We start from the raw sequence: 16572 nt of genomic DNA, 5'->3' as shown, positions 1-16572 counted from the left end.
GTGATATCTATTTTATTGTGAATCATGTTAGGTTTTCGAAACGGCTGGTCTATGAAGTCGTGGCACCTGGCAGTTTATCCGTTACCGTTACTTTTATTTATGTTTATGAGCACGTGCCGAAGGGGCTGTGTTTTTTTACCGGGGATATGGGGGTGCATTTTCCACTTGGCTGCTTTTGACCAAGCGCAACCGAATGTTCCGCGTATAGTTCTATAACATTATCTGACTAAATGTTAAACCTACAGGGTCTTGATTGTTTCGGTGTCGGTTGTCGTCTTCTGTTGTTAGACTCGATCTTTGTTGGTGTGGTGATAGTGTCCATACAACGGTTTCTTTAATAAACTACCTATATCTATCAACACAAACGTAAGTCAGCTGTAGATGTGATACTAGACGCATCGACTGTATTTACTCGGATTATGAGTGTTAATAGTACTGTATTTTTTTGTTTATTAATTTTTTTTCCGTACCAATTTCAAAGTATATTGTTAGAAGAGTTCTAAATTATCATTCCACTATTTATAAACTTTATTGCACTTTCATAACTTTGATGTTAATAATTAATTGTTATTAAATGTATTGGGCCTATAAATTAGCTTTAGAAGATTTTTAAAATTTCAAGCTTTATTGTGAAAAATCAATTTTATTCAAGGTATTGTCCATACTTTTTCCCATCTGTGAGGATGTTTCTGGATTCCATCTCGAAATAAATATGTATCTATTGAGGCTATCCACGAATCCACCCATTTTTTGGCATCTTCATAATAAGTGAAGCGCTGTTCAGACAGGTCACGACTCATATGTTAGAAAAAGTGCATATCAGAAGGAGCAAGATCTGGAGATTACAGCAAGTGATGTAGCACTTTCCATTTTAATGTTTCCAACTAGGTTTTCACCGGTTTTGCAACAATATGGTCCAGCGTTGTCATGCTGAGGAATAATGTTGTGCGTTTGCTCGTTTCTAGCCGCTTTCCTCGCAGTGTTCGTGATATCGATTGATGGTTTCATCGAGTAATGCCTTAAATTTTTTCTGGCTGTCGAAACGAGAATTCGCATGTTGAAGTTAATGTTGCCTTGCCTTTTTCCTCAATTTGAGGTAAAAAAGTAAATCTTCCCGCAAATGCGATTTACTCGGCACAAATTCAAACATTTTCAATGCACTGAATAACATTTTTTTTACGCTTACTGAAAAGCCTAACAGATTAATTGAAAAGTCCCCGGCCTACCATAGTAAAACAAATTTTTTTGGCAAAACTAGTTTTTTTTGGGGTGACACACTTACTATAGCGACCCTCCAACTTTTCGATACCATTTTTGTGGTACGATTTGTCCTTTGCTTCAAAATAGGCCTCAGTCTCGGCGATCACCTCTTCATTCGACGAATATTTCTTCCCAGCTAGTATTTTTTTGAGATCTGAGAACAGGAAGTAGTCGCTGGAGGCCAGATCTGAAGAATACTGTGGATGAGGAAGTAATTCGAAGCCCAATTCATGGATTTTTACCATCGTTTTCACTATCTTATGATACGGCTCATTGTCTTGGTGTCTTGGCTTCAAACGGTCCAATAACACTATGTAATAGTCGCTGTTGATGGTCCTTCCTTTTTCAAGGTAGTCAATGAAAATTATTCCATGCACATCCCAAAATGCAGACGCCATAAGCCTGCTAGCCGACTGTTACCTTTTCCCACGCTTTGGAGCGGGTTCATCGTTTGCAGTCCACTCGGATGACTGTGGATTGGACTTGAGAGTGAAATGATGGAGCCATGTTTCATCCATTGTTACATATCGACGCAAAAACTGGGGTTTATTACGCTTGATCATCTTCAAATCATCTTTGCACGGCACCCACTTTACACAGAGCTTTCTCATACCCAAATATTCGTGAATATGATGTACACGTTCAGTTGATATCTTTAGCGTATATGCCATTTCATTCGGTTCCAATTTACGGTCATTCAAATTTGGGCGTCCACTGCGTTCACCGTCTTCGGTGCTCATTTCACCACGTCTAAACTTAGCATACCAATCCTTGATGGTTGATTTTCCTGGGACAGTGTCCGAAAACTCGGCGTCAAGCCAAGTTTTTGGTTCAACTGTATTTTCCCTTCAAAACGCAATATTTTATCAACACGCGAAAATCTTTTTTTCCATTTTTTAATTTTTTTTCTTCAAGTTGCTTCACTCAAAATGCTGTAATTCTCAAACGAATGATCCGACAGCTGTCAAATTTATACAGGCATATTTTGAGGATTAGGGCTAACTAAAAAGCATGGATTTAATTCTAGTAGCGCCATCTGTGTGACAGGTCGGGGACTTTTCAATTGGCTTATATTATTAGTAAGATTCAATACACAGCAACACCATCTGTTGCATATCCTTTAAAATTAATTTATTGGGCTGATATGATGCGGAAAACCAAATAATTATTGAGAATAGTGGTAATTTGTTCACCGTAGAATAAGGTTAAGACTCTTTTAAAGCGAAAAACTTGAAATCTGTAACAAGAAGAGGCAAGAATCAATCATTTTCTTAATTCCAAACGAAAAGTGGTAAAACGAACTGATTTAAGATAATTGTTGGTTAGTAAATCATTATGAATCTAACTGAATTCACTCTATATCCGCCTAAAACATCACTACCACCATTAAACTTAAATTAAGATTCTAGCTTTTGATGGTAGCAATCTTGGTTTAGAGTTATGTATCTTGTCTAAAATTAAATTATCTAGTTTTGGATATGTTTTTTGAAATAGTATTTGAATTATATTATTATAAAATTTAGAATTTAATCAATTTTTTACCAGATGTTTTAGAAATAATCAAAAGAATCAAAATTCGCAAGGTTAAGTAGGAACTAAAAATGTTGTACTTGGTTGACATAATTCCAACCTTTCTAGTTAACCGAAATGAAAAAAAGGTGGATTCATAAAAGATTATCATCAAAGTGTTCTTTCTGTTAAACGATTACTGCTAGCCTCCTATGCTTCTGGGCTACAATTTCCTTTCATAATTCTTAAAATCCTTATAAAACCATCATTGACAATACCCATTGGTATAACGATTTTAATATTGTGTGTTCTGAAATGTATATTATTGTTCTTATATATTAACGTTATATTCTGCAGATTGCTACATATTATATATCTTACGAAAGGTAGAGTTATAATATGATCTTGTTATGAAAACATGTATTCATACTAGGTTAGGTTTAGTAAAATATTTTTAGGAATTTTTTGATCTGAGAGTTAATTGTCGCATCTTAATAGAATTACTTAAAAATAAACCTTTGGTAGAATCTGACATCATTTCTTCCCCATATACCATCTTAGAGATATTTCAGAAACTTGAACTCTTTTGAAGTTTGGCCTGTTCAGCTTATTACTTTAGTCGTGAACTTTACTTAGACACTTTTTAATTGACCTTGAATCTTGTATCACCAAATAAAATCTACTGTACTGGATAACCTAGTTATAAATGTTAATAAATAATAGGTGTTGTGTTGAGATAGCGTTTATAATTATTTATAAATAAAATTTTTCCTTTCATATTTTTCTTTACTTATTATTTGTTATATTTGCCATTAATGATTTAGTTTTCTGAATGGCAACTGATTATTTACCATTAATGTTTTAGCTGACAATGTTGTCGAACGTCAGCTCGATTTTTTGGTTGTTTTCATCGCCTACTATTCGTTCAGCAATGGCAGTCTTTTTATTTCAGTCGTAATTTTGGTTTCAGTACTTTAGTAGCTACTTTTCTGCTTATTTTTTATTCCTTTTAACAGCGCTATTTATAAATATTGATCGATTTTGGTTATGCTGCATCGATCCGAAGAAGTGGTGATCAGAAGTCTAGTGAGCATGCTGATTTGAGCTTGGACAATGTATTCTTCACAACTTTCGCAACGTATGACTAAGCGTGGGCATGAAAAGGATGACTTTGCGCATGTTACTCGCGGTTGCTGGCTTTTTTAGCAACTTAACATCAACTATTACAGTTTAATTCGGTTTTCGAAACTTTTAATACAAAACACCTTGCTGAGCCCACCATAACAAAACTTTATGGCTATAAATATTATGTTTCGGTATCAATATGGATGGCTCGCCTGAACTAGTGGATCTACTTTTCATCGCCAGTCACAATATACGCCACAGAAAACTACTTTTTTGCCTGTTAAGAACTCTCGTAAGTTTTTTGGCCCTCCTGGTCGTTCGTTCTTTATTATTGAAATCAAAATCATCACTTTTAAATCGTTCAATATTAATACCTACAATTGAAATATGATGGAGCAGCATCACCATAAGTTTCTAAAGGTTGTTGTTAGCCTCTGTGTACATTGCACTCTCCATACTACTAAATGGAAACTGTTAACTTATGTAGGGAAATGCCAAGACCATTGAATTTAACGGTTAGGTTCAGTTGTGTACATTGATATTTCGCATGTTCCCTAATGGATATCGCTGACATGTGATGTGTTATGTTTTTATCATTATAATTATAACCGAGTTAAATGAATACTTGATTTCATAGGGATCATAATTCAAAGAATAACTACAGTTACATAAAATTCGTGTAGGGATATATATTTGTTATTAAACAACGCTATGAAATAATTCCAGCACCTAAATATAAATAGATTAGAGTGTACCGCTAGTGTCTAGCCAGTGTGTTGTCTTAAATTTTTTGCGTTTTAATATGAATTTCTTGAATTGTGACTTTGATGTGGTCATCACTTATTGCTTGATGTGTTTGTAACACCCTCAAGCTGTGAAAAACTTCTTGTAAACTGAAAAATTTACTTGTTGTTGTTATATTTATTTCCTATGCCAGTTCGTTGTTGTTATACTTAAACTAATTGCCTTAAATTCATATTATTTCCAATTTTTAAAACAGTTGTCGAATTCGACTTCTGAAACGACCCTTAAAACTTTATCAATTTGGTCTTCAAATTATGCCCTGGAAGGTTTTTTTTAGTTTAAAAACTGATAGAGCTAAACCAGGCGTGTAGGATGGTTGCTCAGTAATATGTCATGAATGTTGGATGAAAAAAATCGCGAAAATCTATTGTTGTGTGAGAGAACTCATTATCGTAATAACAAAAACAAGTAATTACCGGTCTATGATGCAGATCTCTTGAAGCCAATAGCTTCACACAAATAATGCTACCCAAATAATATTTCATGTTAACAATTCAGCCCTGCGGAAGAATTTCATAATGCACAATATTACGTCTTACTATTTTTTGATCATTCGTTAATAGTAATATCAAGTAATCTGAAAGATTCGTCGGTAAAATCAGTTTTAATTTATCAGATAGACAGATGGTCTTCCGTCGGCAGTTGAGACAACCTATTCCGTTAAACGTTATTTTTATTAAAGATCGTCATCCTTTGGTTGGACAGACTCAACACATTGCTTTAATACCATTGGTACTTGGTTTAATACAATGAGATACAATGATACCATTGGTATAAGTTATTATAAGCAGTATAATATGAGTACACTTGAAATGTATCACTAATTTATTCAAAAAGGAATATACAGCTAATATAGACATAATTTCTGTTAATACAGAAACGGCATTGGTTTAGACATCGAAGTTGAAAATTTTGGTGTGTAGAAATAATTTGACGTGAAACTGGAGATCTTAATTTATGAAAACTCATGTCAGTTGCAAGTTGAATGCAGAAAACCATTAAGAGTATTTCAAACACGACTCTTTCAAAACCTATTAAATTATTATAAAATCAAGGTGATGATGATGATTGTGATATAAAAGAAAGGGTGTAAGCTTGACCGTGAACCCCAAAGCAAAGGCAAAGGCAGTATTCAATAAATAGAAATAGAATCTGTTTGTCTCTAAAGGCTTTTTTAATATGTTCCCATATATCATTGATTTTGTAATTATACTGTAATATCACATTCATTATATATTTATACTTTTATTATTACTAATATTTTTTATAATTATGTTATAAAATAAATTAATTAAACAACCATTTTTTCATCTATCGTTATTTTTTGTGAGAAGACTCTACAATATTATATCCGAACACTTCCTTTCACAGAAATTCTATTGTAAGTTTTGATGCTGTTTTTGTTTTTTTTTTTCATAATCACTATTGCCGGAGAAAACTAGGAACTATACCCTTCTTTTTTTAAATTACCTGTTACAGTCAATTTATTAGCTAGAATTGCTACAGATAAAAAATGTTAAAAGCTCAGTGGATGCTTCGAACACATGCCCTACAAACTTTCTCAGTATCGTATATACAACATACTTTCATCTGGTTGGCTGTTTCAGATAAGAGCAGGAGTAGCCCTGGAGACGGGACCATGGCAACCACAGCTCGCTTTGCAGCAGGAGGCGGTAGTAGTCCGCCTACCCCCGCTCCTGCAACAACGCCCCCTGCCCAGCCTCAACCGACCCAGCTCATCGTGTTGCCAGCCAGTTTGCATCAGGTAATCTCGAATCTGATACAAGTGCTCTACAGGTAGCACCTTTTTATCGCTTCTAAGCTTGTTTTTCATCCTCCTTTGTCACTCGTCTATGTGATAGTCTTGGTTACACTCCCATTTCCCTATATATCTACTTTTCCTATTAAAATCTAAACAGTCAGGGTGGAAGATTCAGTATGTCTGAAGGATTTTCCCTGTTCGGTAATAAATAGACTGATGTAGCGATATAACAGGCAGTAAATAAATATTTTGTTGTCATTTTAGGGAGCTGCTAGTGGGACATTAGTTAACGGTGTGCCTGTGATTGCTTTGGAACAAACTGGGGACTCTAGTAACGAGAGCACTGGTGGGCCAGATCAGGAAACTGAGTCTCAAGAGGATAATATCACTACAGCATCTCCACATTTTATAACAGTTACTGGTAAGTATCTTGTTCCAGCTTAATTTAGATTCAACTAAATATAATTCAAAAGGTAATCAAACAAGAAACAAAGATAATAACATTGATAGTATATTAATATTAATTAGTTAAATAATGTACTACATGTATATATGAATGTATATGTCTATGTAAAATGAAATAAATAAATAATAAATGTCTAATAAGAATCCTTTTAAATTTAAATATTACTTTTTGAAATATTTATAAGTCATTAAATGTGTACGTTCATAAAATTATCAATAATAAAAAAGTCAATGATCTGAACTGTAGTGTATTAGAGTAAAAGTGAGCATGATTAGAACGTAGAGAAACTTTATTTTATGCAACTTTAACATGTTACTCTCTTCGAATTTTGGTTGCTGTCGCTTCTTTTATAGTCATAACAGAACTAACACCAGTCGATATTTTTTAATGCTGCTAACTACAGAAGCTGCCGGTAGATCTTACACATCTTTAACACCAATCGCAGTAGGTAAGGCACAAACATTTATTTTTGCATGCTCGCTTGTTTTTGTTTATTTTTAAACACATATAAACAGGTGGTAGTTTGTCACCGATCAGTTTTTCATCAAGTTCACATGGAGTTTTATATAATTACCGCCTACTTTATTTATATCAAACTTTATTTGTATATTTGATTCAATAAATATATCGTAGCCACAAGGCAATAATATGTATATAATATATATATATATATATATATATATATATATATATATATATATATATATAATAGTAATTATGAGATTATTAATATATGAATTGTTTTATTTATATAATTTGATAGTAACCGTGTAAACTTTTGATTATCTTTCGACAATGCCTTAACTCGTACTTTTAGAGGTGATGAGATGAATATATGTTAAATATGAATTAACAATATTATTTAATGAATCCCTTAATATATTAAAAATTGTAAAATGTTTTATTTTAAACGATTATTTATTTTTATATATATCTATATAATACCTATTGGTGTTTATGTTCCTCCTTGTAAATCCTCCATCAAATTTCAACTCATTTTCCTTGTTCATGTTCCTCCTTGTTTTTCTGTAGAAGTTAGTATCACTAACTTTCGAAGCAGGCTATCTTCAGTTAGTAGTTAATAATATTTAGTGAAGGGATTCCATTGAATAACGTGTAAAAATATCACGTGTCATATTAGGACGATTGTTCTTCAATTTTCAGTTAATGGGATTTTTTGTTGTTTATAAAGATTTTTAACAGCATAGTATTTGAGGTATTAAAGTATAATTGTTAGTATGAATGAACGTTGATGGAATTCTGTTTACTTACTTTTGTTTTCATAGAGTTATTAAAATGTATATATTACTTTTCACCGCCAATCTTCAAAGGATTGGTATTTTTCGAGATAATTCGATAATTCGAAAGGAAAATAGATGGCGTTAAGGTTATGTGTGTGTCTGACATAATTTCTGAACTGTATTGTGTGATATTTATTGAAATGGAGTCGTACACAATACAAACATCCATAAAATTTAGAAAATTATGTGGTTTTTACTTTTTACCCACTTTTAGTTGTATATTTTGATGTTAGATAAAAGGAAAACAATATATGAATTATAGTAGTTGCTAATAACAACATACAATATCAGGTGTACCAGAAGGTCATTAACTTCGAAAAAAAACTACATAATTTTCAAGAAAACAGAAAAATGTATTTGTTCATAATATTGGCAATTTGATTGTGTACATCATTCCTCTACGTTTGTTACACCCAACCAGGTGAAACGGCTTCAAGTTTTCCAAAATAAGAACTTCAGGAGAATCTTAAACGCTCCATGGTTTGTCAGAAATAATCAAATTCATAGGGAAACTGACAGTCCAGAAATAGAGCACTTCATGTCTCAATCATTCCACAAACAACAACTCAGCTCAAATTCTTCTGAAAATGCGCTTGTTCGCGAGCTGGTCGACATGCTAGGAGCTTAGTACCGCGTCACCGCTAACCTCCTTCTTTTCCAGCCTGAAACGACCTCATTCGTCGTTGTAATCAAAATTTTTACCCCCATATAACAGTACCCAGTCGTGCATTAACTGAAGTTCGCGAATCTATAGTTTCGTCGAGTCCTCGTGCCCAATAACGTTTGCCCGATCAGCGGGTGCCATATCCCCAAATTTAATGCGGTAGTAGTAGCGACCCACAGCGTATTGGTAAGCCCAGAGGCAGTCCTATATAACCCGGTCGAACTTGTCACTTCGGTGCAAGTCTCCGCGACTTGGTATACGTCATGCATTCCACCGCCTGGATTTAGGCCAGAACAAAAAGAATCTATACATCTTGCCCATCTTTCAGGCAATTTATGGATGCCTTCCCAAAAAAAAACTGTTTGTCCTTTGAACAAAACCATTCATCTCTAACTTCTTCGAAATTAGCGCGTGCGTGTGTCGTGCGTGAACCATTAATGAGAATTGTTGATGGTCGGATGTGGCAAGGTCTGGAGAGTATGGCGGGTGTGATAATATGTCCCATTTATGAGAAGGCGCGTTATCCTGCTGTAAAATCACTTTACCATGTCTTCGGGACCATTCTGGACGTTTTTCGATCAAGGTATGGTCCTAATTGATTATTTGTTGTCGATAGCGATCACTATTAACAGCTTCACCAAGTTTCAACTGCTCGTAATATACCACGCCACTCTGGTCCCACCAAACACAGAGCACTTGTCTTGCGACCAAAACGATTTTAGCCTTGCGAGTCGTCTATCGGCCGGCTTCGCCAGGTGATCACCATGAATTTTTGCGCTTAGAGTTTTAAAAATAAATCCTCTTTTCGTTACTCGTCATTTTTCGAATTTTCCATCTTTTCCGTCTTTCAACTGATGCGGAACCCATCTTTCTATCTTTTGGATTTTCCCGATTGCTCGTAATGGGTCGCAAATCGTTGCTTTCGCCATATTTAACGCTTCCGCCAATTGTTTTTGAGTTTGGGTTCGATCTTCATCCAATAACTCTTGAAGTTTCGTATCTTCAAACTTTCTCAGTCTACCAGAACGTTCTTTGATTTTTTCTTTTGATTACATAAGATGCAGGTACGTGCCGCAAATGCAGGTTTTCACATACGATACTTGACATTTTCAAAAAGGTATAAATCTATGACGGTGTTAGTTTCACAAAATTAAACATGTATAGCTTTGAAGCTTGATGTCAGTAGATTACATATATTGCATACTTAAGCCTAGCGACATCTATTAGAAAAAAACTGGTAATAGTTTTCCGGTGCACCTAGTATATTTTGCTGTATATTTTCTTTCTACGCCACCTGTAAAGCACTCAATCGTCAGAGGGTAATAATCGTAATTTTTAACGGGCAATGAGATAAATGTATAGTCCGGTGTCGTCAACTTTTCTCATCATTTACTCTAGCAGTCCTCAGAGGAGTGAGTGAGGGAAGTAGCTCGTGGTGGACGATTCTCTTGCAACCTTACCGCATACCCAACGCTTGAGTTATTTGAAATTGGTGCTATCAGTCAGGAAAAACATCAGGAACGTATTTCAAGAACCAGTATTTCACATCGCTTCTTTGCGATTTTTGATCTTGTCTCGGTAACCACGATATAGCATCTTTTTAACGCCTTTCGAAATAATTAAGACTCTAAAAGTCTCTTCAAGCTCTAACAAGAAAATGCTAATATGTCGATATTCTTTGACTTTTCTAAGGATTTGCTACGAATTTTCAATAATAGGCCAAGATGCGTGTAATATTCTCGGAGATATCAACGCTACGTCAAGTCGCATACACTCTTAATTATAAAAGAGATATATATAAGATGATTCGGTACGTTTTCTCAGTTGTTTTACAAATTGATATGAAACATCAATCTGAAAATGTCTCCCTACAAATATTGTACGTCGAAAACCGTTATTATAAAAGCGCCAGGGTCTTTTGATGTCACATAAGAGGAGTTAAATGTCGGGCACCGTTTATAAGAATGACGATGTTGCTGAATCATATTGATCAAAACAAGTGATATTCGGAAGACAACGTGTGATGAATATTTTTTTAATATAACATCTTTTAATAGGCATTCTTACTATAATTTTAATTGTAAATTAATTTATTACTACTTTTCATTTGTGTTTGAACCAAGTCATGAGCAACTGTTTTCCAAGTTAAATTAATTTACAGGAACTAAATCCGGGTAATAACACCTATACGCTTTATTCAAGTTTCTGTGGTTTGTTTTAATCTTCTGATTTCCTGCGTGCTGTCCAGTAGTTCTGTTCCTTCCATCTTGCTGTTGTTTGGTAACCTTACCAGTTGTACCGGAAAATCATTACCGGTTTTTTCGAAAGAAACTACACAATTTTCAAGTATTTTTCGTTTGATTCTATACATCTTGCTATTCTTTCAGACAATTTATAGATGCCATTGTCCTTTGAGCAAAATCATTCTTTTCTAACTTCTTCGAAATTGGCGAAGTTCTTCTCTGCAAGTGCGTGTCCCATTAATGCGAAAAGCTGATAGTCGGACGGGGTAAAGTCTGGGGAGTATAACCGGTGCGATAATATGGCTCATCCAAGTCCTTTCAACGCTTCCTTGGCTGATTTTTTATAAGGCTCGTTGTCGTGCTGTAAAATCACTTTGCCCATGTCCCATTCTTGTGAGAAACATCTGCTAATTGAAATCTATTTCTCAGCCTCTACTCTAACACTCCCCATAACGTTCGTTGAATTATGTTGAGGTGTGGCAATTGTGCTGACCAGCGAAGATGTTTGATGATATCATTTGATGCTCCTCAAACGAAGATTGAACCTTTTCGGCTGTACGTATGGGTACATTATTATACTACGGTCACTATTTATATTTCGGCAACACTGTTGTCATGTGAGTTCATTTGACGGTTCCATCGTAAAGTTTGACATTTTTGACGATATACGTACCGAGAACATTTTGTCGCACGGACGCTATTTGTTTATTTTATATTTATTTGAAAGTTTCGTCTCGGCAAAAAATGGAACTGAATCGTGAACATTTTCGTACGATGATGTTTTACGATTTTCAGCGTGGATTATCACAAGAGTCTTAATCAACAATCAACTTAACTTGATTTTTGGCGATGAAGCTCCATCAAAAACCACCGTGTATCGCTGGTTTAGTGAATTCATTCGTGGTCGTAGTTCGTTGTGCGAAGAGTTTCGTGAAGGTCGTCCAAAATGTGAGAGTCCAGTGTGTGAGATTCATGTCCAGTGTGCATCCCTAAGTATTTTTATGAACGATGATTTATGGATTTTAGATGAACACTTAGCTGTGCAAAGGTTATGTTCGCGTTGGATCCCACACAATTTGACAATCGGTCAAAAAAGGGCTCGTGTCGATTGGTGCAAAGAAATGCTTAAGAAATTCATTCGCAGTGCTTCGAAGGACGTTTATAAAATCGTGACAGGTGACGAATCATGGATATATTCGTATGAGCCTGAAAGGAAGCAGTAGTCGACTGTATGTGTGTTCCAAGATAAACCAAATCCAACAAAAGTTGTTCGCGCACAAATCACTTCAAAGAAAATGGTATGCTGGCCTATTTCTTCGGTCTTCGAAGAAGAAGAAGTCTTCGATGAATTAAGGAAAACAAACAAGAGACGCCGGATTGTTCTTCATCATGACAATGCGAGCTCTCACACATCGACTCAAACAAAAGACTATTTGAGCACTCGAGCAAAAATCGAATCGATGGGTCATCCGCCGCACAGCCCTCATTTGGCACACAATGACTTCTTTTTATTCCCATCCGTGAAGAATAAACTGCGTGGTCAACGATTTCCATTGCCCGAAGAAGCTATGGAAGCGTTCAAAAATCATGTTTTGAAGATACCTCATTCGGAATGGAATGAATGTTTTGAAAAGTGTTTAAGCGTATGTAAAAGTGTATCGATCATTGTAGCGAGTACTTTGAAAAACAATAAAAATATACTCGCAGCTTAACTATTTATGATCGTTAATACCACTTCTTTCGCAGCTAGCTTTGGTTATAAAGGGTTTCGTATCGTAGCCCTTCCATGAATGTTAATTTTGCGGAGTTGCCGTCGTACTGTTTGTGTCGAAAGAGTATTACTCGGGTGAGCGTTGAATTCTGCTGTTACTGTTGTTATTGTGGTCGTTTTATGTTGTCGAGCCACAATACTTGTTAATATGTTCATCGGTCTGTGTCAGTTTCGCCTACTATTCCTCTTCGCTGATGATGTTTTTCAAGGTAGTCAATGAAAATTATTCTATGTGCATCTCAAAATACAGAGGCCATAACTTTGCCAGCTGGCATAACTTTGCGTTTTCCCACGCTTTGGAGCGGGTTGCACGTGGCAGTCCACTCGGATGACTGTCGATTGGACTTCGGAGTGAAATGATGGAATCATGTTTCATTCATTGTCACATATCGACGCAAAAACTCGTGTTTATTACGCTTGATCATCTTCAAACACTGCTCCGAATCATCAACTCGTCGTTGTTTTTGGACAAAAGTGAGCTCGCGCGGCACCCAGTTTGCAGAGCTTTCTCATACCCAAATATTCGTGAATTGTATGATGTACATGTTCAGTTGATATCTTTAGAGTGTCTGCTATTTCATTCAATTTCAATTTACGGTCATTCAAAATTATTTTATGGATGTTTTCTTTGTTTTCGTTGGTAACAATCTCTTTTGAGCGTCCACTGTCGTCACCGTCTTCGGTGCTCATTTCACCACGTTTAAACTTAGCATACCAATCCTTCATGGTTGATTTTCCTGGGGCAGTGTCCGAAAACTCGGCATCAAGTCAAATTTTTGCTTCAACTGTATTTTTCCCTTCAAAAAATAATATTTTATCAACACGCGAAATTCCTTTTTAACCATTTTTTTCACAATAACAAAAGTTGCTTCACTCAAAATGCTATAATTCACAAACTAATTATCCGACAGCTGTCAAATTTATACACCCATCTTTTAAGGGTTAGTAATAACTAAAAAACGTGTGGATTTAATTCTAGTAGCGCCATCTATGTGTCAGGCCGGGAACTTTTCAATTGACCTGTTATATTGAGTTGCGGATAAGTTATTTCGGATTTTTCGAGGAGATTTTTTCATATATCTGATACTAATCACCATTAGCTATGCCGTTCTATCATTCTATGACTTTCTAGGCGGAAAACTCAACCAGATGAGTTTTATTACGATAATTCTGCAGAGACTAGTGAGTTGTTAATGAACAATTTTAATAAATTCAATTTTTGTTCGTAACGGTACAAAATAATGCATCAGTAATTTCTATTTAATAACGTAAAACGAAGGAATTATTACTTATAATAATAATTTTATAAAATGCTATGTCAACATTTTTAGTTGTATTCAAATAAGTGCACTTCGAAATACCAGTTTTATTCATCAACGTAGTCTGCATCCAGGCCACACAATCATTGCAGCGCCGCTCTAACATTTCAATACCACTTTTGTTGAACGATTTATCTTTTGCTTCAACATACGCCTGTCACCAATTGCTGTCCACTCAGATGACGATCATTTTGATTCGGGAGTGAAGTAATGGATCCATGTTTCAGGCATTATCATATATCGATACAAAAATTCCGGTTCGTTACGTTTAAACATGGTCATCAATACGTTCTTTGACCAACAGTGAGCAACTGAGGCACCCACTTTGAACATAGCTTTCCCGTATTCAAATGCTCATGCAATATAAAACCAACATGTTCTTTTGATATCTTTATGACGTTAGCTAACTCACGCAACTTCACTTTTCGATCATTCAAAACGATTTTGCTGGTTTTTTAAAAATGTTTTTGGTGTTACCACCTCATTTGAATGTCCACTGCGTTCTGCATCATCGGTGTCTCTACGATGTCACCAAACCAACGTTTTATTGCTATTTCTAATGGAGTCCTTATAACACTTTTCAACGGTAATTTGTCCCATCAAGAAGCAATGTAAAATTAATACACGAAATTGTTTTTGATCCATTGTTTTGAAAATCACAATAGTAGTGTCATTCTTAACACAATAACTCACAAACTTATGAGTAGAATATCATGAAATTTTAACAGCTTTTTTCTGAAAGTCAGTACTAACTGAAAAAGCGGCGAATGCAATAAAACTAGCGCCATCTATGTGTTAGGTCCGGGAATTTTCAGTCCATGTGGTATCATACAGCTTGTTAAATCATATTGTCCGTTTTGATCTGTGACTTTTTCTAGCTGGAAAAACCAGATGAATTTATTTAAGATAGCTTTGCACAGGCTGATGAATGACCAATGAACAATTTTAATAATCTATTACATTTTACGTTACACGCGGTTTCACCTACCGCGTTTTTTTCAGTTTAAGACAACTAAGAACCGATTCTCTCTTTTTTGTTGTAACGCTTCAGATGATTTTATTGTGAAGCTAATTCTTGTTTACGAATCACGTCCCTCGGAAAATAAAAAGAAGGATTGTCTGCCTGTGTTTTAGAGAGTAAATCCTAATGCTTGGGTTATGATGACGCGATTCACAGACTGGTTTACTATTTGTTTTGTGCCTAGTGTTAAACAGTATTTGGTCTCAAAGTCACTACCATTTAAAGTACTTCTGCTTATTGACAATGCGCCCGGACATCCGGAGATTTTAAGTTTAATCCAACCGCTGCTATCTTATCGGAATGTCATCCCCCCCAATAACGAGGGATTACTGTATTCAATTTTGTTCGTAACGACACAAAATAATGCATCAGTAATTTCCATTTCATAACGTAAAACAAACAGTTATAATAATTACACTTAAAATAATTATTTTACGAAATGTTATGTCAAAGTTTTTAGTTGTACAAGCAAGTGCTCTTCGAAAATCCAGTTTAATATTGATATGTATCAATATATACTTGTTAAATAAAACTGTTATATCAAAAGAACTCTTAACTCTCGAATAAATAGGGCGCGTAACAATAACTAGGTTGTTTCATGCATTAATTTTCATTTGATAAAAAATACGATTGTTTTGGATGATGCACGTATTTTTATTAAACATTATTTTCTAAAGTTCGTCTCAATATTTGCATAAGATTTCAATTTGTCGCCATTGACAAAGAAACAATTAGCCAGCTAACAGCTTAGGGTTAGTGATTACTGCCTCGTCATTTCACGGGTGTTTTCAATGAACATTTTGGGGTTGGTGCCAACAACTATGTATAATTTATTCATAATTCTGAAAATGGATTTTTTTTATATCCTGAAAGCAGCTTAACCTTTTAAGGATCTGCCCCATTGACAGGACTTTTCAAAATCTAAAAAAGGCGTCACTAAAACAGCTATATCTCTGAAAATAATTTAAAATCTGAAGAATTCTTTTGAGGGCATACTCTTGGTTAAGCTTTTAAAATATGGAAAAAATATCGATTCTTTCAAATTTCTAAACTAGAATACTTTCTTAAATATCCCGGTGGCCAAAATATATATAGTATAACCAAAACTCTTTTTCGTAGTTTTCATTATTCGTTTGTTTTTTGTTTTCATGATTCATTTCTAATATTTTTAGCATTTTCCTAGATTATTTTTATATCATTCATCTTTCGACGTCCAAGTTACGTTTGACGTTAATTATGTCAAACATTAGTTAATTAGTTGTATAATAGTTAGTGTTATTAATAAAGTGTTAAGGGAAACATAGTTTCATTCAATAAATTACACGAA

At 34.8% G+C, this 16572-nt stretch overlaps 1 protein-coding gene across 4 annotated transcripts in view; it reads left to right on the top strand.

Moving 5' to 3' along the window:
- Window positions 1-16572, top strand: part of Rfx (regulatory transcription factor Rfx) — a 38434-nt gene that overhangs the window by 6386 nt on the left and 15476 nt on the right. For all 4 annotated transcript variants that reach the window (XM_076409842.1, XM_076409841.1, XM_076409840.1 and 1 more), the window contains exons 3-4: window positions 6306-6463; window positions 6725-6881. In XM_076409842.1, coding sequence (XP_076265957.1) covers window positions 6338-6463; window positions 6725-6881 — 283 coding nt within the window. In that variant the 5' untranslated portion in view covers window positions 6306-6337. The remainder of the gene's footprint in view (window positions 1-6305; window positions 6464-6724; window positions 6882-16572) is intronic.

Source organism: Rhynchophorus ferrugineus, unplaced genomic scaffold (genome assembly GCF_030347505.1).
Source record: "Rhynchophorus ferrugineus isolate W39M unplaced genomic scaffold, kcgeb_rfMv2 rfM7, whole genome shotgun sequence".
Taxonomy (NCBI): domain Eukaryota; kingdom Metazoa; phylum Arthropoda; class Insecta; order Coleoptera; family Curculionidae; genus Rhynchophorus; species Rhynchophorus ferrugineus.
The sequence above is the reverse complement of the archived record's forward strand: the minus strand, read 5'-3'. Positions and strand labels throughout refer to the sequence as shown.